General features: G+C 39.6%; 1 protein-coding gene across 7 annotated transcripts in view; it reads right to left on the reverse strand.

The window, feature by feature from the left end:
- Positions 1 to 1261: 1261 nt before the first annotated feature.
- Positions 1262 to 22969, reverse strand: part of msi2b (musashi RNA-binding protein 2b) — a 297108-nt gene continuing 275400 nt past the window's right edge. For 2 of the 7 annotated variants that reach the window (XM_036562375.1, XM_036562353.1), the window contains exons 12-14: positions 12642 to 12821; positions 6341 to 6495; positions 1262 to 1421 (exon numbers count right to left, since the gene is read on the reverse strand). In XM_036562375.1, the coding sequence (XP_036418268.1) occupies positions 1377 to 1421; positions 6341 to 6495; positions 12642 to 12821 (380 nt within the window). In that variant the 3' untranslated portion in view covers positions 1262 to 1376. Of the gene's footprint in view, positions 1422 to 3768; positions 3847 to 6340; positions 6496 to 12641; positions 12822 to 22969 lie in introns of those variants that run through there. The other 5 variants (XM_036562359.1, XM_036562366.1, XM_036562398.1 and 2 more) reach the window with 5 other exon arrangements.

Below are 22969 nucleotides of genomic sequence, written 5' to 3' on the forward strand. Positions count from 1 at the left end.
AGTTATCTTCCTAATTGATCAAGAGAAGTCAGAAACAACTTCAAACATCTTGAAATATTGCCTTTTTTTGTTTCCCAAATCAGGCGTTCTACGATTTATCATGACTGGAGACTCTAAGGGAAAATTAAACAAGAAATAGGTGAAAAGGAAAATAAAACAGTACCTATTACAAAATCTCCCTACATCTAAATTGTAAGTCTGGTACTTAAAAATTATGAAACATAAACGTGTGCTTTGGATTTCAGTTAAATTTCTTTTTTTTTTTTTAAATGTAGATTTCTGTATACTGTAAAGTACTTTCTCTTTGAAAGCTGTGCACATCTTCATCTCACTATCTAAGTCAATATGCTGGTATGCCACCTGCACAGTATTTACAGAGCAAGCTAACAGTGTTTGATTGGGGTTCCGTCCGCAGTGGGGTAAATCACGGCTTTTCTTGTGCTACAAATGGATTTCGGTTACCGCATTGAGCCTGAAAGACCTTTTTGCATTTTAACGCATGTCAGTTTTGCGCACAGTACGCCCTCTAGAACACCAGCACAAAAATATGGTTCCCTCTCTATGATGGTTCGATGCAGTGACCGGAGTAGTATTTACAGTTACATGACGCTTTTTTTTTTCTTTTTAAATCTCATTTCACAAAGTATTATTAAAAGGAAATGTATTTTTCTCTTTTTTTCATTATCAACAAAAAAGAAAACATTTATAAAAAAGGACTGTGAAAATATTGTAGTCCTCTTATTGCCCAAAATAGGTAATCATGATTAACAAGACGTCACACACAAAAAAAGGAATAACAGAGCTACTAAGATTTGTTAAGACACCCTCTCGTTGCTCTTTTAAAAGTTGAAAAAACATCACCTTGTGAAGCAAAAGGGTCTCGGTTGTCTTGTGTGAACAGAAATCTGAAGATGTGATGGTTGTGTAGCATTACCAAGAGTGATAGACAACTGTAGCAATGTTATTACACTAAAAAAAAAACAGAAAATGTACATTATACACTGTTCTCTTCAGCAGAGAACGTACATAAACAATGAAAAAGAAAAATCATTCAAAACCAGAATCAGCCCCAAAAGCTGATTAGGAGACTACATGATAAAAGATGTCAACAACTTCGATGAAAGGGGGCGGGGGGAGAATCAATAAAGGGGGAAAAAAACCCAACATCAGCATCCTACGTCAAGTTATGGGGAAACAGTAGGATAAAAAGAATCCGAAAGCCAGGTTTTCATTATAGTACAGCAGATTTTTTTTCTTTTTCAGAGATGATTCTGACATTTCTTTTGTTCTTCAAATGGTGCTATCTCAGCTGTTCTTCCACTCTTCCTCTCTGCAGTGCTTGAAGTTGTATGGCCGTTACCTGTACACAGAACCAATTAGAAACTCCGGCCTGCCTTCCCCGGACCTCCTGATAAACTCTGCTGGAGCAAACAGAAGATCCACAAAGCTCATAAACAGCAGTATAGGGAAGACATGTCTACGTATTTCATGTGCTGCATCTGAGCCTTCAGGTGTTTACACATCAAAAAGGATCAAATTGACAGTGCTGGATACTGGATTTGCCTAAACGTTCAGTCAGTGCTAAAGTTAAAGTAGTCTTTAGGATAACAGAGGAGTTAAGAGACACATCAAATGCCTTTTACTTTTATAAAGCTTTGTCTTTGTTGTTAAAGACAGATTAGATATCCATTGTCCCTGGGGACACAACTAAGCCATACGCATTGATATCATATAACATTGTGGCTGTCATAACAAAACCACAAATCTCTGATATGGTAACTTTACAGAAGAAAAAAAATGTTCTTAAATGTTCTTCTTTTCACTGATTTTTGTTTTCATAATTCAATGGTTGAAATGTAAACAGAGACAATTGAGAGTGGTTTGATGCAAAATGGCTCTTTATAGAGAAATTTAGCAACTCAGATTTCTGTAATATGGTGGTATATGGTGGAACCAGGGGGCGCAGTGTGTACAGCACAAATGTAGCCATTTTATTTACTGTTCAAACTGACCAGTGAACCTTGTGAACCTGAGTTTTTATATGTAATGCTGATAATGATAAAATAGTGATGCATCTGAAAAAAACATATATATATTTGGAGACTAGACTCCAGCAGTCAAGTACATAACAAGTACACATACAAGAAACACACCATGTGTAGCATTTTCATTCTGGGTTCTTAATAAAGAAGATATCTAATGGAGAGGCTCGGATGCAGAACACGTGACACACGTTCACAAAAACACACACACATGCATTAGTGTTTACAGCATGCAGAAACAAAACTCGTTTGATGGCCATCCACCCCAACACACAACTGGTTTACTAAAACTGTACAACTCTGTTGCTTTCTCTGGGAACACAACATTACTTTGGGCATTTAAATATGCCATTAAATAGGCTAATCCATTTGCTAACACAGTTGTAATGTATATTAAATCAGTCTGAATGTTTTTTTTTTATTGGAAAGATATTCAAGATAAATCCTACCATGCAAGGACCATGTATGGACTAATATGAACATCATTTACTGCCTATATTAGTTCAAGTTGCAAGGTAAATAAACAACAAAAAAGTAAATAAATCTGTCAACCTAAACCTAAAGAAATCAGTCATGTAAGACAAAATGACTGAGTTTATCTGATGCAATTTAAAGGGCCCATATCATGGAAAACCAAATTTTCCTTGCCTTTTCGAAATAAAAGAGCTCCATGTAGTGCATAGTTCAATTTACTTCGCATTCCATACAGTCCACATATGGAAACTAAACTGCAAAAACAGCCTGTTTAATTCCAATCCAGACAGGTGTAAAAATGGCTGTTTTTGTACAAAACTACACAGTCATAAGTGGGCTGCAAAAAATGTAAGCGGACCAGGAAAAATGTAGAATATGGGCCCTTCAGCAAAACCTGTATTGTTAAGAATAGAAGAGAGCACTATTATGAGGCTTCCGATCTAAAACTGTTCATTTGGTTGAACCATACATACACAAAGACAGACAGACACATGCACACACATACACCATTGATTAACCTTAAAAGAAAAAAAGCTCAATGCACCCAAATGAATTGCCAGTAATTGGCTTTACAAGAACAGTTCAATGTGGAAAACTTGGCGTTCAGTGCAGAAAAACAGATACATTTCAGCAGATCTACAACTTCCCTTTAAATGAGAGTCATGCTCTGACTTCAAGGGGCCAGCGTCTGCAGGTGCACACTGATCAAAGGCCTAACACCTGCACACATTATCTGAGTACAGCACTGCACAGAGCCTCAGATCAAATCCACACGCTTTGCTAAGTACCAGACTACAAAGTGGGTGAACAGAGCTTGGGTTGTCTAATGTAACATTAGCTGTAAAAAGAAAGCAACATCACAGTTTGAGCAGACCAACTCACAGACGTCATGCATGCTAGGCACAGACAAGCAAGGGATAAAGGACAAAAAGCTTTGTGGGGAAAAAAATAAATATTTATCTGTGTTTGGTTAAAACAGAAAACACTAATGCGGAAAGCTTTTAAAGGGTCTCAAGGCGTTTTCCAGTTGCTACCACTTTTCACTATTTGCAGTTGAAATTCAAGCCCACAGAACCATGTAAAAGCTTCCTGCCACACTTAGGACAAGACAGACTTTTATCTAACACACATCTCAGAGTAAGAAAGGAGGAGGAAAGGAGGTGCAAGCAGAAAGTAGGAAGAGGCTACAATGGAATAATAAACGAATAACAAAGGAATCTATCACAGTTCATAAATGGTTCAAAATATCTACCTCAAATGAGATGGCAACCAAGCACCTGTTAGGTTTTCAATGGTATCCATTTGTAAAAGCTGTCGCAATCAAAGGACCCTAAAAGTGTACAGTTAGTAATGGTGTCAGTATGCAGTCCAGGTAAAAAGGCTCATTAAACTATCAATGGTCAGTAGCTGAAGTTCAATCACTGTATTGCCAGCATGAATCAACAAAGGTTTGGTTATTTAATTTTTTAGGCCAATCCAAAGCAATATCAGGCAGCATCACGTCCTATTAGGATTTACAATGTCATTTAACACGTAGCTTATCATCTAATAAGAATTTACAACATTTCTTTTTTTATATTCATGCCAACATGAGCAACATTAATGACATCATCAGGAATTCCACTTCATGCACACAATTCTGAAGCAATCACAGCAAGAGAGAAAATGTTTCCTCAAAAGCAAAGACACGTCTATGTCAAACTGTGAACTTTTCAAGGGGTACGACAAAGTTCTATTAGAGGAAGAGCTACTCGGAACATTTAAGAGGACTGTTTGAGAGACTGTAAGGACAGCGTAGTCCGTAGAGAGTGCAGGAAATCTGCGCAGTGGAACGTTGTCACCGCTAGTGCTGTCAATCATGGGTAAAATTCATGAAAGTTTGGGGCCAGCCTATATCCGACTTTATTTAGGTTAAAAACTCCATCTGAAAGTCAAGCGCAAGGTGACATTGTTATTCTGAACATTCAGTCTGTGGCTAAATGAATGGCCTTGTCTATTTTTCAAACTGTACTTAAGGGAAAAGAAAGTATAAAGAAATTCTCGCTTGGTTTTCCTCACAAATGAGAGATTCATGGCACACTCATAGCTGGGTGAATCAGAGGTGTGTGTATGTGTGCAGACAAACCACAACAAGTGGTGTCCTCGCACACAAAAGGCCTTATTCATTTTCCCAGTAGACCTTGATGTTCGCCGCTGGACCGCAGCTGAAAAAACGGCCCGAGCTGCTAATACTCCAGACAGCCTGTGATTCAGCCCCGCGTCCCTCATGAAGCCCCCCTGTGGGCTAGCCTCTCTTCCCTCAGCTCTCCAAAGCCTCCATCACTCCACTCCGCCAAAGGTTAAAAACAAAAGGATGGAGCGAGTAATGAATGTCTATGGCTTCAAAGGGCAAGACAACATATTCTTATGACAGGCTTCTTCACAAGGGCTTATTATTGCCTTATTGATTTACATATGCACTTTGTGCGGGGGACCTTTCAAAGGTTGCCTTTCGGTATGCCCACTGCCCGCCTGAGTGGGAGAAAAAAAGCGGGCCTTTGTGCGTGAGAAACAAAATGGCAAGTTTGAAAATGAGAGAAGAACTAATTGTGAGATTTCTGTCCTCCTGGCTGGCACACGAACAAAGACACGCTGACACGTCATACTGCCGATGACAGGCGGGTACAAAGTTCACAGTTTGTTGTAGTGAAGCTGACAGAGAGAGCTGTGGGATGGAGGGATAAAGAAATGTTGGCAATGCAATAACCACACTGCGAAAGCTTCAGAGCCAGAGCACCTGCTTGGCACTAATGAGAGCATGATTCCACATTTCGGAGGCAAACTTCAGACAAAAGGCATTTTCTTGCAGGACTGTTTACAATAATTAGCATCAGTAAAACATCCTCATCTTTCACCCCCTTTGACTGGGCGCATTGTACCAAAGTATGCGCTGGAGAATTTTTCAAATATTCAGCTCGGGCTTCTTTTAAGGATGACAAATCACAGAAATTCCTTCAGTTTTAGGTATTTCTTATTTGCAAGTCAAATTATTTGGATCACTTTCATAATTTTACAGATGGAAATGACCAGCTACTGAATCTCAAAGACAGGAATCTCATGTGAAAACACAATGTTCCTCTACCAAGCTTTTAGTTAATAGGGTCTATTTGGCCTAGCAGATTTTGGGCCTAGAAGCCAATGTGTTTTTCACTGTTTCAGAGGGTAAAAACTACAGATATTGCAGGCCTGTGGTTCACAGAAGCAGATGAAGACTGATGTTTTGAGATGGACGAGAAGTGAACTGTATAAGTGACAGAAAAGAAGAAAACTGACTGCCCACAAGTGCATTAATTCTTAGCAACTGCTACGAATCTGTGCTAATATCCCATCCCCAATGAGAAATTGTAGCACACAACTCATTTGTTTGTCAAAACCTGAAATTATTCAAGTTAAAATGCTACAGTCTTTGTTTGGAGTTGTGTCAATGACTTGCCAGTTTAAAATGCTACTGAGCCGCACCGTTATTGTAACTAATAGGCAGGCTGAAAATGACAATGACAAAAAATTCGCCAACATGCTAAGATAAGCTTAATTACAAAAAAAAGTGATCTATCCTAACAGTATAACCCTTCCCATACAAAAGGCATTCATTTGAAATGAATAATGCACTCTAAATTAAGATACTGTGACAAAACGTTGTCTGCTATAGCTTCTCATTATGTCGAATGGGGATTTTTGTTTATCAGTGTCAGCAAAGCTTGTCCAACCTTGCAACAGTTGCTAAAAAAGCTATGCATTTGTGGGCGGCACATGGATAGGCACTAGGGGTTTGGGTGAATACTTACGGCGATACTGTGGCCGAAACCGGAACCGGGCTGGGGGCTAGCAGCGCTTATGTAATTGCCCACGCCGGAGTCCTGGCTGGTGGGGCCGTAGAGGTCAGCCACAGGCCCGGGGCTGCTGGCTCCAGGGAAGGCTCCAGGCCGAGGAGGGTTGGTGCCTGAGAAGAAGTGGAGAAGCGCGCGCCAACATTGGGGTGAGCAGTGAGGCTAGTCAGGAACAGTGGGTGTGTAATAAAGCTACAAAAAAGCTGAGATTAAGCCTCGCATGCAAATATTTCCACAGACAGAACACCCAAAGCACTATCAACCAACAGTGCTATACAGAGGTAATGAAAGTCAGACACTGAAGACAAGGGGCAGGTGTATATGATCTATGCAGAGGACACAAATTCACTGTTATCTAGTTAGAAAATGTTTTATAAAAAAAGCTCCTTGCAGTTATAAATCATCTGCATAGATAGATATACACACGTCAACCAAGTGGCACCGTTTACAACCTACAGTGACTACAGTAGGCCAGTGACACAAACCTCTCTATTTTTTTGCGACACAGTTTCTGTCACTCATGCAGATGATAACGCTTGCTCATGTTGGACACATCTACTCAGCATTCACATGGCATGCATGCTACAAAGAGGAGCTGGGGTAGGTGTTAAGTATGCAGGAGGAGGTGTTTGGTGGCGAATGGAGGTGCTTTTAGAGAAGGCTGAGGACTTCCCTCCAGGGGCTTCTGTGATGTTAAAGAGTACCAGTGAGAGTGAGTTGCTGCCTTGTAGGTCTCTTTCATTATCATAACCTCTCTCTCTCACTTTCTTCCCCTCTCTCACACACGCACACACACACTCTGCTCTCCGATCTCCCTCAATCTTGTAGCAAGGGCTCTCTCTCTGTGCTTGCAGTCGTCAAATTTGACTGCCAGTTCTTGAGTCCTTCTCTGAAATTGCACGGGGGATTGTGCCACAACACCCCCTATCTAATCAACACCTGTCACTGCCAGAGTGCTCTCCTTCTCCCTCTCCTCCTTCTTTAAATATATGATGGTGATTATCTGGCTGTTAGCGTCAGGGGGCTATTGGGCCTAGCAGCCGCTATGGCAGCCAGGAAATTGCAGAGGGTGTCTTGAGTAAAGCGTGTTAAAGACTGAATCATTCAGTTTCATTTCCACTGAGAGGGTACAGTTCATCTCTTACCAAAGCATATACTCCACATACAGCAACTGCTGAGACTGGAACGCAGTGGGCCAAGAGTTTGCTAGCAAAAAGAAATGGAAGTGCAAGCTAGCTGGAAAACCAAAGCTGACTTTTATCTAAATCGATCTTAAACGGGAATTCCACTGATTTTGCACTATTTTTGTTATTTTTATTCATTGCGATATTAATTAAGTCATTTAGAGTGGTCTGAGGTGAAACTGTAGAGAAACTAAATGCCTCAGATTTCTTTACAGTGGCTGAAATAGGAACAAATACAAACAGTTTTATTTACAATTCAAAATGACCTGTGGACCTATACTTAACGCTCATATTGGAAAAATAGCTGTAAATATGAAAACATAATTTGCCTTATAATGCCCTGCATGTACCTCACCACCATAAATAGATTGCAAAAATGACATTTTAGGCCAAAATCACATCTTAAAACTATGATAATGTCTTAGAGATCTGACAGCACATTCATAACTTTTTCATGTAATAACTTTCTGCGCGGTAGCTTTTATATACATTAAACGCTTCAGATGTCTGGTTCCTATCACCACCACTGTGAACAATTCTGACTCAGTTAATTTCTCCAGAACATAGCATTTCACATCAAACCACTCACTTGCATTTAATGGATGAATTATCCAGAAATAATTAAAAAAAAAAGAAAATCTGCGGTATCCCTCTAAATTTTACATCAGATGTGTTTAAAAGGAAGTAATTGGACATCTGGTCAGTTTGACACTTTAAAAAAACATTTTAGTGTTCATTTATTATTTTTTATTTACTTTTGGAAGAGGAAGAAATGAAAAGCAAAATCTTAAGGGATGTGAGGCGGTCCGCAAAAACAGAGAGAAGACCAGACTCATTACAACAGAGAGATGACCCCTCCACATCACTGCCACCTAAAAGACAAACAAAATAAATCTAAACAAAAACACGCACTGAATTAAATAGAGGATCTCAGAAAAACTTTTTGCGGCCCCGTGCTGCGCCACGCTCATTTTTCTCCCTCGCACAGCCCCGATGACACTTCCATTAATAAGCGAATATTAAATCAAGTTCCTCCACAGCCGGAAGCCTTCACTTCACCGCCCATTGAAAGGAGAGTCTATTAATGCGGCAGACTCCAAAACTCATGAGGGTAAAAGATATCTACGAGAATAAAATATCGAAGAAAGAGGCCTCACGGGCTAATGTGCAAGATCACTTATGTCAGATAGGGGGCGTCCTAGCACCAAGGCACTGAGGCTTCATCTTTTTGTTCCCACATAGACAAGTGCAGGGTAGAGACAGGAAGGTGAGCACAGAACAGTTTGTCAGTCACAGCTCTCACTTTTCAAATGTCAGCCTCCCAAAACACAGACAGCTACTTCCAGAGAAGAGCACAGGGAAGAGGGGAAGGGAAGGGAGGGGAGGGGAAGGGAGGAGAGGGGGCATATATTTATTGGGGGATCTGAGCGCACCCAACACAAGATGGATATCGCAGACAGGCTGCGCATCAGTAGGTAGTGTGTGGAGACACGAGAGCTGCTTTTGACACTTCAATGTGACATCTGCTGCACAAAAAAGCCAGCTATTGCCAATAAGCAAACAGATTGCACCAGTCTTTTTAAGCACCCGAGCAAATGTCGGAATGCGCCAGCAACGCTGCAAACCAAGGCAGAAAGAAGCAAAGAAAAGTCTAGTAGCATGTCAAATAATGTCTTATTCTAAGAGTAAAACTGTTCAGGAGATTCTTCTACATGCACAAGCGCTTGGTTCTTGATTACACACACAAAAAGATCTAGTGTTCAGTTAAAGGGCCCAGATCCCACTTATGCCATTTGTGTGGTTTTCCCAAAAACTGTTATATTTTATTTTAACACAACCATTTTCCACCTTTATCCTTTAGAATTAAACAGGCTTTAAGACTGACGTAGATGAATGACATCTGTTCTGATTGGCTGAACAGGTGGATACTGAAATGGGCTGAAACACTCCTTGTAACCTCAGCATGAGTGGGCGGGGCTAAACTCCTGTGGCCTGAATAGGCGTATACATGTCAATGTGTTAGTGTCACATCATTATAACAATGCAGTCTGAATGGGCCATTTTTGGAGCAATTTATATAATAACACAGTTGTATGCAAAAGTTTGGGCGCCCAAATTACATGTTTCCTAACTGAAATAAATACACATCATCTACTGAGAACACACCTCTGTACATTTTATACACAGTTACTGTTTATTTGTTGAATTTAACAAATTGGAAAAACTAAAACATACAGTATGTTAAACATCTGCCAAAGTTATGGCAGATTTTATTTTTTCCAATGTGTTAAACTCTGTGCCCTAGAATTTGCAGAAAAAAATCCATATTTGAGTTTGTTTTCTGTAGAGGATGTGTTAATGAATGTATTTGCACTTAGACAATCAACAAAACATGTAATTTGACCATACGACTGTATATGGACTGTATGGACTGGTCAGTGAATAGTATATTTTGAAACTTTAACAATGTTTACATACTATATGAAATTCTTATTCAAGGAAAAGTTTGGGTTTCTGTGATATGGGCCCTTTAAGATGAGAACTTAGACTGAGTTTTAGTATAAGTGTCAGCAGATCCTCTGCAAAACCCTGACACTTGAGGTGTACAGTGCCTCTGCCATCTTGACGAAATTGAAATGCTTTCCTAAATGAAAGTAAACAACTAGATTATTGCCCGTAATCCCATGTAAGTGACAGTGCTGTTTAACATCAACTCCTTTTCCTATGACTGCTCTCGCTGCTCCCATTGGGCCAGTGCTAATAAGGCTGCTGGAGGCAATAACTGACTCACTGTATAAACAGTAAACCACATGGCCTGTAATCGGGCCCATTCTGCTGAGCAGAGCGATTTGAACACCATTTCCATGTCAAGAGGATTTAGAGCCACATTTGTGTCAACAGCACAACCTTTAATCTAAGGTAGATTAAGACCTTGAAATGACAGCAGTTTGCAGTGTTATGACCCAACGCTCTCTGCCTGGCTTCAAACATAACAACTCTTTTTCTCTCACTTCGAGATGAACCAGTAACTCATGCCATAATCTACAAAATATCAGACGTGTTTCTCATCACCTGTATGTATGTAGTTATTGTACATGCTATCAGGGTAATTTTAACATCAATTCCAAGCGCCTTATTTGTAACAACATATACAGTGTGAAACAATCTATTGACATTTTGCCCCTTTATCTTTACAAGCTCTTTACTAATACACATGAAGAGGAACCTACCAGGTAGATAATGACACATTGGTTTGTAGATTTGACTGTACATTCCAACAGCTTATCATAAACACCATAATTCATACAATATGACACAGAATACAGTCACTGTCCATCACAGATATACATTCACTTTAGTGTAAAGTATATTGCTGTACACTGACACTCAGTGCCTACATCCATTTACAGTACTGTTAAAAAGAGTCCACATTTGATTTTTTCATTTCCAGTCAAAATGGACATTAAGTACAGAAAAAAATGCAGAAAACAGATAACTAACAGAAAATGACACAGAAGCCTCAACAACTAAATATAATAACATATTCTGTATTTAGTGTCTCCACCCTTTTGCCTTCATTACAGCTTCTGTTCTTTTCAGTAGACTTGCTTTCAGTTCTTTTTCCAAAGGAAAAAGTTTAGTCTTAGAAGTTGGATGCATTTCTGCTATTCACAATCCAAGTTTACAATGACAAATGTAGACTGATTAGTCCATAAAACCTTACTCCACATATCAATTTCCAGTTTTGTTCTAGTGCAAATGTTTTTTTTTGTCTATTTCTTAGCTTAACTTCTTGACAGCTACACATCCTTTCAGATCCATAGCATTAAGTTGTCTTTTTCAGGTTTGAAGCAAGAGTGGAGATTTTTTCTGCTCTCTCAAAGACAGAATCTTTAAGTACCGTTTAGCTAAGGGTGACAGTTTTGGTTGTCTACCAGCTCTTGTACGGTTGTTTGGAGTCCCATATTCTCTATATCTTTTAATCATTTTCTGAACTCTGAGTTTTTGAACACCTGACTTATTTTTCTTTGACTTTATGCAAGATGATTATCTTACATGTCATCTTCCCAGAAATATATCCTTTAGCCATTTTAGAAGCACATTTGGTTTGTCTGGTTTGATTATTGGAAGGACGGAGAAGTTAAAGTTGCAGTAAGTGCACAAAATGAAAGAGTGGATAAATTAAATGTTGATACATTTCATATTATACTTGGTGTTGGAGGCTTTTGTCTAATTTTCTGGGGTTTTTTTTCTGACACTGAAATCGAATAACTTCTGCAGAGTACCGTATAAAGTGAAGTATATTTGTACTTTGGCCCTCTACTTTTATATGCTCACTCATAAGCTGAAGAGTACCTGAAGAGGAAAAGGGGTAAAGACTTGCACATTTGACTGTAAATTCAAGCAGCTTATCAAAATCCATGCCAAAATGAAACAGGTGTTTATAGGACAGAATGATGAAGTGCCCCCTTGTCCATAACAATAAACTTACGTTACTTTGTAATAAATAATTGGATGCAATAACGGTGAAATAAAAAACTGACAAGAAAAGCAGGCATTCAGCTGTTAATAACATGGTCACTAGGAAATATTGTCCAGACTGAATAAAAACGGACAATCAATGACTTTGATATCCGTGTCTATAAATGATGAGGTCCAAATTATCATCAGCACCCTGCAGCTGGGCATATAATACACACGTGCATGCCTAAATATGACTGTAATAGGTTTGTGCACTCAATTTGGCTCTCGTGTGCGGTGCTGAATCGCAAACCACCATTGCTCCACTTGCCCACACCTCAATACACTACCTGGATTTGAATTGCTATGTACACATAGTAGAAAATGCATTGCCAAAGGACAGAATAGAAAGAATAAAAAAATAAATGTGCAAAAGAGCTCAAATCAGCATGCAGTTCATGACAGGCAAACCAGCGGGCCGCTCTGATCTCCCTTGCTCTCCAGCATATATTTTTTTCTTCTTTTTTTTGCCTTCAGTTTGAATGAATGGCTGGATGATGAATCAACTCGCATGAATCAAATCAATCACTGAATGAAGGAGAGGCGGTACACACCTGGGCTCTTATACTGATCCGGGCTGGGCAGGTGCTGCAGGGGGGAGTTGCAGGCGGAGGTGGCATGCTCGCTTTGCAGCAGCTGAGCCGCCTGCGGGCCCAGGGAGCCATAGTCCGCAAAGGAGAAGGGGGGCCCCCGTTGGTCACTTGGCGAGGAATAGAAACCATAATCGGGGAAGCCTGGGAGATACAGGAGTAATAGGGGAGGGAGGGGGTGTGACTCCATCATTGGGAAACACCACGTTGCATAGTTAATGTCATTGAGTTAATGCTTCATTGTCTTGTCTTGTTGCATGGCATAAAAGGTGGAGTTGGTGCAAGATAAATAACAGTGTCAGTTCAAATAGATGCTTCCTGCTGTTTTCCCAACAGTCCTTGTAGGGGTGTGCGTGTGGTGCATATGTATGGGTGCTGCTGGCCAGACAGAGGGAGAGAGAACACTTCCTGCTTCCTCTTCAGATGCATAATCATTAAAAACATCTACACAAAATAAAACAAACCTCTCTAATTTAGAGAGAGATAAAATCTCCCACTATATGTCCTCAACCGGAATACATGAAAAATGATAAAAGACAATCAGCTTTAATGCTAAGAAACAATAAATTTATGATGAGCCGAGCAATACGGCAAAAACAAAATGTAAAGATGCTTGATACCTGATACGTTAGTTGAGCGAACAAAAAAAATATACACCAGCAAAATAGTAGTGCCACATTTTAAATGTTATTTTTAACTATTTAAGAAGGAACAACTATTAAATATAAAGGCATAATGACCTGACCTCTTGTTCGCAGGCTGAAAATTATGATTGTACAGCCTCTCAGCTAATCACAAACGTCTCTAAGTGCTACTTCCTCAGCTACATAAAGGAAAAGCTTTTCAGAAACAGAACAAACCTGCAGTGAGAATGGCAGTGGCAGTAAATTAGCCAGAATTATTTGACCAAAAAAATGGTGGTAAGGAAATGGTGCTGTTTTTACTTCATTCCTGAAGCTGAAAAAGTTCAACTATTAAACTATGTGGAAGACTAAACGCACAGCTCAGTGTTAAAGCTATTGACAGACAGACTTATGCTGGCTCTGACAGTCATTTAATATGATGATTGTAAAATAAAATGTTAAGATCAGTCCGGTAACTAGCTATAAATATTTCATTTATCTGCTGACAGCCGGATAATCAGTTGGAATAAACAGGGCAGTGCAGCGCACACTTTTGTGAATGCAAGCTCATCTGAATGGGCAGCTTCCATCAATAAACTTCATCCTTTTTAGACATGAAAAGCTACCACTATTGGGTTAAGAGACTAAACAATTACTATGGTTTCCAAAATCCTTTTTTTGTTAGCTTTCAATTTTGTCAGTTCTTAAACATGTATATCTTTACGGAATATCTTGTAAAGTCAGTTTAATTTTGAAGGAAAAAAGACTGAACTCATCAGTCTGTTAACATAAGTGCTATGGATGCTATCAAGCAGCCTGAACTAGAAGTTTAACAGGCATAACAATAATTAAGGGAGGTGGGACTTCCTAATAATTTTACAAATGACCAGGTGTCCTAAACTTGTTTTTTATGCTATATCCAGTTGTTCAGTGTTCCAGAGGCACTAACAATACTCATGATAACTTCATGGCTAAAAAAAAAAACAATTACATCTCATCCATTGCAAGTCTCACCTCTCAAAGAAGAGAAACTCTGCCAGCGACTCTGCGCCTCACTGGAGTGGCCTTGGTAGAGCACTTTCTCCTCCTCTGTTCCACTGCTTAGCTCTCTTTCACTGCTAATTAGCTTAGAGGGACCAATATGCAAACAGAAGAATAAACAAGGCCTACAACGGACCAATATTTAAGGATAGAAGGTCGAGAGGGCACGTGTGAAAGAGGAGTGATCCATCGATTACACTCGGACTGTAGCTGTGAGGACGTCGCTTACTGCTCAAACTTTCCCACGCTACTCATTAATTAGCAGCTCTGTTCCACACTCTGCTGTCTGCCAACTCTTACACTAAGCTTTTTTCCTGGTCCAGCATGATCTCATCACATCTCTCTCACTTAACAATGCCGACGTCAGCAGTGTGACCTGCAGAGAGAATCGCAAGCAAGAAGTTCACTTTGACCCAGTATGCTAATGAAAACTCTTACCAAGGTTCTCACAGGACTTATTATTGTTATTATTATTATGATTATTATTATTATCATTTACTTTTGTTGAAAGAGATTTACTGTTTCTCACGTGCTGTTGAACTCAAGAGTAAATAGCCATGTCCTTATAAAAATGAAATTGCCTCCAGTTGTCTCAAACGCGGACAACTGACCAAATCACCTGACCAGCTTGGCTCATAACCAGAATTTACCAGTTTTTTAGGTATATTTACTGGCCATTTTACCAGAAACTCATACCATATAAGCGCACCTTGTTTTCAATTATTAACCGTAGCCTTTCTGTTGCTAAACAATTTGCCCACCAGCCTGATATACTCATACTAATGCAACACACATCACCTGCCATTACATTACTGTGCTAAGAATGGTTGTTTATAAACCCTGTAGGTGTACAGCCAGAGACTCATACTTTTCTATGAGCAATTTGTTTTAGTCATTCTCCAGCCTAGTAGTGCCGTATCTTTTTTTCTTGAGGGGCCAAAGTTCAATGTTACAGTCCCTTAAGTTCAGGTAAGTGTGATGTACAAACTCCAAACTACTAGGTAATTATTTAGGGTAATATAAGTTTCAAGAAAGTCTAAATCACAGTGAAAAGCCCAACATGTTCTATGTACTAATGGAGTAAGCGTGAAGTACAAACTCCACAGTACTGTGTAATCATATTAGACAACATGTAGAGGATAATAATAATAATAATAATAATAATAATAATATCTTTATATAGCACTTTTCATACAGGTGGCGGCTCAAAGTGCTTTACAGACAGGTGAGCTTAACAGTAATAGAAGAAACTATTAGTATAAATGTAAAAATCACATAAGGCAATGACAAATCAAATTAAAAAGCTAAATATCAAAGACATATAGAATTTTAATTAAATGCCAAGTTTAAGAGATAAGTTTTCAGATGTTTCTTATCAGTTTGCCCTGAGATTGATTGTTTAGTAAAAGGTGGGACTGAGTTGCTCTCCAAACTACTGGGTAATTATTTTGGGTAATTTGATAGCAAGTTCCAAGAAAGCCTAAATTACACTGAAAGACCCAACAGGTTCTATGACAGTACAAAGTGGGATAAAACACAGCTCAGAATCTAAGATTATATCCAGGTTTTATACTTCAGGTTTGGTTTACGAAGCAAAAGAACTAAGCTTCTCATAAAGCATATTTCTGTGAATTTAAGGACCAAGGATAAGTATTTCAGTTATTTCTTGATTTAGCTGTAGAAAAGCTTGTAAATAGTACATGATGTAAAAATGTTGTACACAAATAAAGTACAAACAGTCTTACAATCTTACAAGTCTTACATAGTATGTACCTTTTTTATGGTGATAAATTATGTCTCAGTATGCTTTTCTGCATACTGAGACATAATTTGTGGACGTCAGTACTTAAAGAACTGCATGTTTGATCATAAAGTCAGCATATTAGTCCTGTTTTCTTGGAATTTGTGCAGCACAAAGTGTGAAATCTTGAATAAAACAACAGAATTGCAAGTTTGATAGTATTTTTAAAATATTGCACTATTTTATTTGTTCAGTCTTAGAATGTTAGAGAAAAAATATTGTGGCATATAGTGTATCTCGAAAACTTCTTTAGGTACTGAGAAATTACAATTTTCCATATCACTTACCTCCAACTAGAAATGAAACTGGACCTGGGCTGTAAAAGACAGCAATAGTTTTTACTTTGAATTTAATGAGTTCTTGCCATTTACTTAAGAAACTTTAAACTTTGTGCTATCGTTTAATACAATATAACTACCTGATACTTGGAGCTGTTTCTGATTATAGTTATTTGAGTGTAACACAGTGTAATATAGACTCTTGATGCTGACATTTGACCCCCCCCTAAAAAATACACAGAATTTTGGAGTCTGTACCTCACACATACTCAGTTGATATCTAGAACCTGATGGGGATTATAATTCAGTTACATTGAATCTTTAACTAAAGTCTTGCAACTCTCTATCACATTACATAGTTTTTAAAATAAAGTAAAAATGAAATAAAAGTTACATATATAATAAAAAAATATATGTTTGTCCTGCTCTAGCCCTTCATCAGTGACGTTTCTGACCACAGGACTACTTTTGGCTAGATATTTTTGGTTTATGGACTATTCTCAACCCAGCAGACACACTGAGGTGTTTAAAAACTCCAGCAGTGCTGCTGTGCCTGATACACTCGTACCACACTAACATGCCAATATCATGTTGGTGTCACTGCTGAGCTGAGAATGATCCACCACCCAAATAATATGTGGTTATCAGTGGTCCTACAGTGTTCCATTTTCATTGATGGACAGAGTAGAGGGGAGCTGATAAAGTGTGTAGCAACAGAAAGACTGCAGTCAGTAAAGAGCACCTGTATGGTGGGTTTCTATTGAAATGGTGAGCATAGGTACAAGGCAAGAGGACATAGTCTGGCCGCTCAGCTATACTACTGTGTATCATCTGTTTTATATGGAGATGTTTTATCAGATGTACTAATGAGAGGAATTTTTAAGACTTGGCTTACAAGCAGCCAGCTTGGTAAATCTCCACTGAAAACTGAGCTTCCTAAGAATTTATGCCGGTGCAATTAATAATCACAGATTTGCACAACCAGCATGGCTGTGAATGTAAATATGTTTGTGTATTTCCATGTCCACTTAGAAAACTCTATTTTTTTCATTAAGTGCAGTGAGTTACGCAATGAAGGTGAAGGCAGAGCAGTGCCCTGAATCCTGGAGAAGGGGGAATGCCCACTAAAACATCTTTAATCATTTAAGGAAAGCGACCCGAAAACGCACTTAGGCTGAATTCATTTTTGATGGGCTGCTCTAATAGATGGGCGTCCTTGAGGTTCAAAGGGAGCTCTGGACTCGCCTCTTAATTAGCCAAGCTGCCATCCCATCCTGTTCCCTCTCATCTTCCTAATTAGATCTTTAACAACAAACAAATGAAGACCTTTTACAGGAGCCTACGGTGCGGCCTGTTGCGTTAGGCAGACAGAGGAGGGCGGCTGAGGAGGCCTTCTCTTTTGTTTAACGTTCCCCAGCCTGCTATCCACCACAATGCCACACTGCTGCCGCTATTTGCATAAATATTCCGCCTAATTTCAGCATAGCAGGAGGGACAGGACACAAAATACAAAATTAACACACATACAACAAATACACCTGGTTTCTTTGTTTGCATTGACATCGCAAATTAGCCCTGGAAAGCTGTTCATTTTAGTGCTGTGACAGGAAAGGTCTTATCTAATAAAGGCCTGTAGAAATTACTTTTATTATGCAGGTAGATCACTCCTAATGATAGCACTATCTGAAGCAGAAATGTGAAATAAAATGCAGTTAAAAGCACCCATTTACTGACTACAGAGAAAGCCATCTGGCAGAATAGGGTTGCTTGATTACCTTCGCCAGCTAATTCTCTTCTTTCTGAGCGCATGCAAATGATTCACTTTGACCAAGTGGAAGTGGGGAAGCAGCGGGAAAAATGGAGCTGAATTAAACATTGTCGTTTTTAAACATCAAAAGTTGCCACAATAATGGCTCCCGCTCAGATGTTCCGCTGCAGCCTCCTCTGCCAGTCAGTTATAGAATGACACTCTCCATGTTTTATGCTAACATGAATAACACGCGGGCGGAGGGAGGAAGCGAGCGAGTGTGCGTGTGTCCGCTCAACTGCACATTTACATATGAATTACTTCCTAGAAAGTACAATCTCGCGACAAGACAAAGTCCAACATTTTGGAACAAAGCCTTTTATATTTTTTAAACCATACCTACAGAATTCCACTCCTTACTGTCAGTTTTCGAGTCAAGCCCTGTACTCTTGCTCAAAGCCAAATATAATTCATAATGGCATGTTTTGGTAAAGCAATAACTGCACTTTTCCTGAGGAATGGCCTGAGGAACAGCTTGCGGAACGTCTTGAGATGGCAAAGGGAACACCATGACCAAACACTTAAAGAAGGTCTTGAAGAAAGCAAACAAGGCTGCTGTGCGTGGGTACGGACTTAGTCTGCCAATTCAGTTTTTAACTTATCCTGTTTGAATGTGCCCTAAGAAGAAGAGCATATATAGAATGTATCACAGCATCTTTTTCTGCAACACCTATGGAAACCAGCTATTTGGTGAGTTTTTCTTAGCAGCTTGAGCCTCGTTCTCGTGCCCCAAGCCAAATCTGATTCACAATGGTAAGGCAAAAAATGCACTTTTCCTGAGGAAGAGCCTGAGGAAAATCTTGAGAAGGCAAAACGAACATCACTGCCCAAACCTTTTAGGGACAAAACATGTCATCATGAATGTCTGCATCTACAAACACTTGAAGAAGGTCCTGAAGAAAGCAAGCAAGGCTGCTGCGTTTGGGCACAGACTCACGCTGCCACTTCACATTTTAACTTACCCTGATCCCTGATTAAATATGCTGTAAGATGATCTTATCTGAAATACATCATGGCATCTTCCTTAATTCCCCCCAACAACACCTACCCAGGGAAACCATCCATTTCTGTGTTTTTCGAGTAACTCAGGCCTTGTCCTTTTGCTCAAAAGCCAGATCTAATTACTTCATAATGACATGCTTTGGTAAAGCAAAAAATACAATTTTCAATGTCAGAGGAACGTCTTAAAAAGGCAAAAAGATCACAACTGCCCAAACCTTTAAGGAACAAAACGTTGTCATGAATGTCGGTGCCTACTAATGCTCGAAGAAGGTCCTAAAGTACTCAAACAAGACTGCTGTGTTCGGGTAGTGGACAGTCACTTATGTTTTCAACTTATTCAGTTTCGTTATGTCCAATAAAGAGGATCTTATCCTCTTTTCCTTTTCCCCCCTACACCTACAGAAACCCACTCCTTACTGTCATTTTTTGAGTCAGGCCTTGTCAAGTCCAGACCTAATGCATAACGGCATGTTTCGGAAAAGCAATAAATGCACTTTTTTTGACTAACCGCCTGAGGAACATCGCGAGAAGACAAAAAGAACACCACTGCCCAAACCTTTCAGAGACAAAACACATCATCATTAATGTCTGCTCCAACAAACACTTGAAGAAGATCCTGAAAAAGGCAAACAAGGCCCCTGTGTGTGGGTAAGGATTCACTCTGAAACTTTTTTTAAATGTTTTAATATGTGCCCTCAGAAGATCTTATAGAGAATATATCATGGCATCTTTTGTTTTGTCACACCTACAGAAACCCACTCTTTGTCATGTTTGCCTGAGTAACTCAGGCCTTGTCCTCCCACCAAATCTTATTTATGATGGTAAAGCAATAAATGCACTTTCCTTGAGGAACAGCCTGAGGAACATTTCCTTTCAGGCCCAAAACCTTTCAGAAACAAAACACATCATTATGAATTCCCGCACATACTAACACTTGAAGATCCTGAAGAAAGCAAACAACGCTAGTATGTGTGGGTTGTTGGGTATTTAGTTATCCTCAGAAGATCTAGAATATATACACAGCATCTTTTGTCCCCACACCTACAGAAACCAACTCCTTGCTGTTTTTTCTCAAGTAACTTGGGCCTTGTCTTCTTGTTCAAAGTCATATCTAACACATAATGGGATGCTCTGGCGAAGCAGTAGATGCAATTTTGTTTAGGAGTGGTCTGAAGAATGTCTGAAGAAAACTAAGGGAACACAGCTGCCCAAATCTCTCAGGGACAAAACACGCAACTGTGAATGTCCGCACCTACTTACACTTGAAGAAGGTCCTCAAGAAGGTAAACAAGGCCGCTGTGTGTGAGTACAGACTCACTCTGCCACTTCAGTTTTTAACTTATCCAGTTTGAATATGTAATATTTGTCTTTTTTTCTCCCCACACCTACAGAAACCCATTCTTTGCTGTGATTTTTCGAGTAACTCAGGCCTTGTCCTCTTGCTCAAAGCCAAATCTAATTACTTCATAATGGCATGTTTTTGGTGAGGGGAGCCGCGTGCATCGTTGACAGGTGATAGATGTGTAAACTCACTCCGGCTGACTTGATGAATAGCAGTGTGGAAGCGCGAAGCACTCGCGTGTGGTGGGCAGACGACACAGCCCCGTCTATTCATCATTCCGCCTCCGACGACCAGGAACACACTCCAGGGTCGTGTCTGAGCAGCTGGGAGTAGGTCATCCAGATGTGCCTTTGGCTAGGCAACATCTGCACGGAGCCTGGACCCCCCCAGCTGGCTTTGGGGGGGGGTGAGGGGAGGTTGCAATGCCCAGAATGACTGCACTCTGGAAGCTTGTCAACCGCACCATTAGAGACCCCATCTGGGTGCTTCAGAGCAATCGCTGAGATGAAAGCCTTGCTTCCTTTTTCTCCCCACTGCTCTGCGCTATTATACGTAATGCCTGATAAACAGCATCAAGACAACAGATAGACAAATAGACGCATGCATGAATAAGATGCTCCTTTTATCAGCTGTTATAAAACAGAGGCGCAATTTGTCACTACTCAGTGGGTAATGAGAGTTGCTTGGCCCCTTTGCTTTAATGCAAGTTAGTGGTGGTCTCTTTACCATTTATACCCAGCCAGCCGTCTCTGAGATTACCCCAGGGTCCCATCAGGGGTCTCCCAGTCTGTGGGGGCCTTTAATTTCCTCTGCTTAGTACACACCATTCCTCTCCCTCTGGAGTCCTACACTATGGTTACATATCAAACCAGCACACTGCATGGTGCCACGCAGCCCTAGGGTACTACATTGCCTCTCCTTAACATTAACACGCACTGCTGGTTGTTGTCTCAATCTGCTATCGATGAATTCCCAAACTCACAATACATAGCCTTATCATAGTTCTATGTGATATGTCCAAAAGTATCCAGAGACATCTAACTGGTGAATTCAGCTACTTTAAGGTGCACCCATTGCTGACACAGCTGTATAATCTAGCTTGTATAATCCCCACAGAAAAGCATTGCCAATAGAATGGGACATTCTGGAGCAGCCACACACAAGCCAAAGGTCACCATGCCCGAAGCCAAGCGCCAGCTAGAGGGGCATAAATCCCCCAGCATTGGGCTGTGGAGAAGTGGAACAGCATTCTCTGGAGTGATGGAGCTCCATCCAATAACTTTGGGATGAGCTGGAATGGCGTTTGTGAACCAGAACTAATCATCAGTTCCTGACCTTGCTAACGCTCTTGTGGCTGAATGCAATTTAATGTTCACAGCAATGTTTCAACATCTAGTGTAAAGCCTTCCCAGAAGAGTAAAGACTGTTACTGCAGCAAAAAGGGGACAAACTGACTATAAATCCCCCCGAGACATTGGATGAGCAGATTTTACGTATGCTGTGTGTATCATCTATATTGATGTTACACTGTACTGTAGGCTGATTTTCAGTTTTATCATTCTTGTTATATAGCATGTTATCCCTAAAATAACAGTATTTTACTTACAGTACAATTATCTGCTACAATATTTATAGGAGATCATTAACCGCAACGTACACTACTGTTCAAAAGTTTGAAATCACGGTTTATATAAGTATAAAAACAATTCTATTGCAGGTATATATAAAATCATATAAAATCATTCTATTACGCTGCTACAACTCTACAACTTCATTTATTTCAACTAATTAGTAGGAAGCTGTATAAAATTATATTTTAGATTCAAAATTAACATCCAGAATGTCTCATATTTGAAAAGTGGTGGAAAAATCCTGAGGCAGATAACATACAAAAGAATTACTGTAAATAGATCATTACAATCATTTAATAAGTTGTTTATGTTGTACATTTTATTTCCTTGACTAAATATGTAATGCATCTTTAAGTATCTTCCTGAGTCTTTTTAATCTATTTTAATCTACACGGAAGAAACACTGACAGGAGGATTTTTGGTATTTGAGAACGCCATGGGCAACACATACGCAAAGATGAGATGCTGTGTCTGTCAGAAAATAAATCAATTTTAAAACTGCATCTCAAAATATTTCACGAAAATCCAACCAGAGAAACATGAATCCCTGGTCCCATGACTCTGCACTATGATTTCCTACTTTTGAAGCATTCTCAAACAAGTCCAAGTACGCCATTGACATGTAAATCAGGTTTACAACTACAAAAAAGTTCCAAATTTTGTTTGTCCTACATGTTACAGCCACATGCAGACTGACTTTCTGTGAGTCTAGCAGAAAAGTCATAAGAAGACCGAAATGTGTTTGCATGGCAATTTAATATGATGTG

This window comes from Colossoma macropomum, unplaced genomic scaffold (assembly GCF_904425465.1).
Source record: "Colossoma macropomum unplaced genomic scaffold, Colossoma_macropomum, whole genome shotgun sequence".
NCBI lineage: Eukaryota > Metazoa > Chordata > Actinopteri > Characiformes > Serrasalmidae > Colossoma > Colossoma macropomum.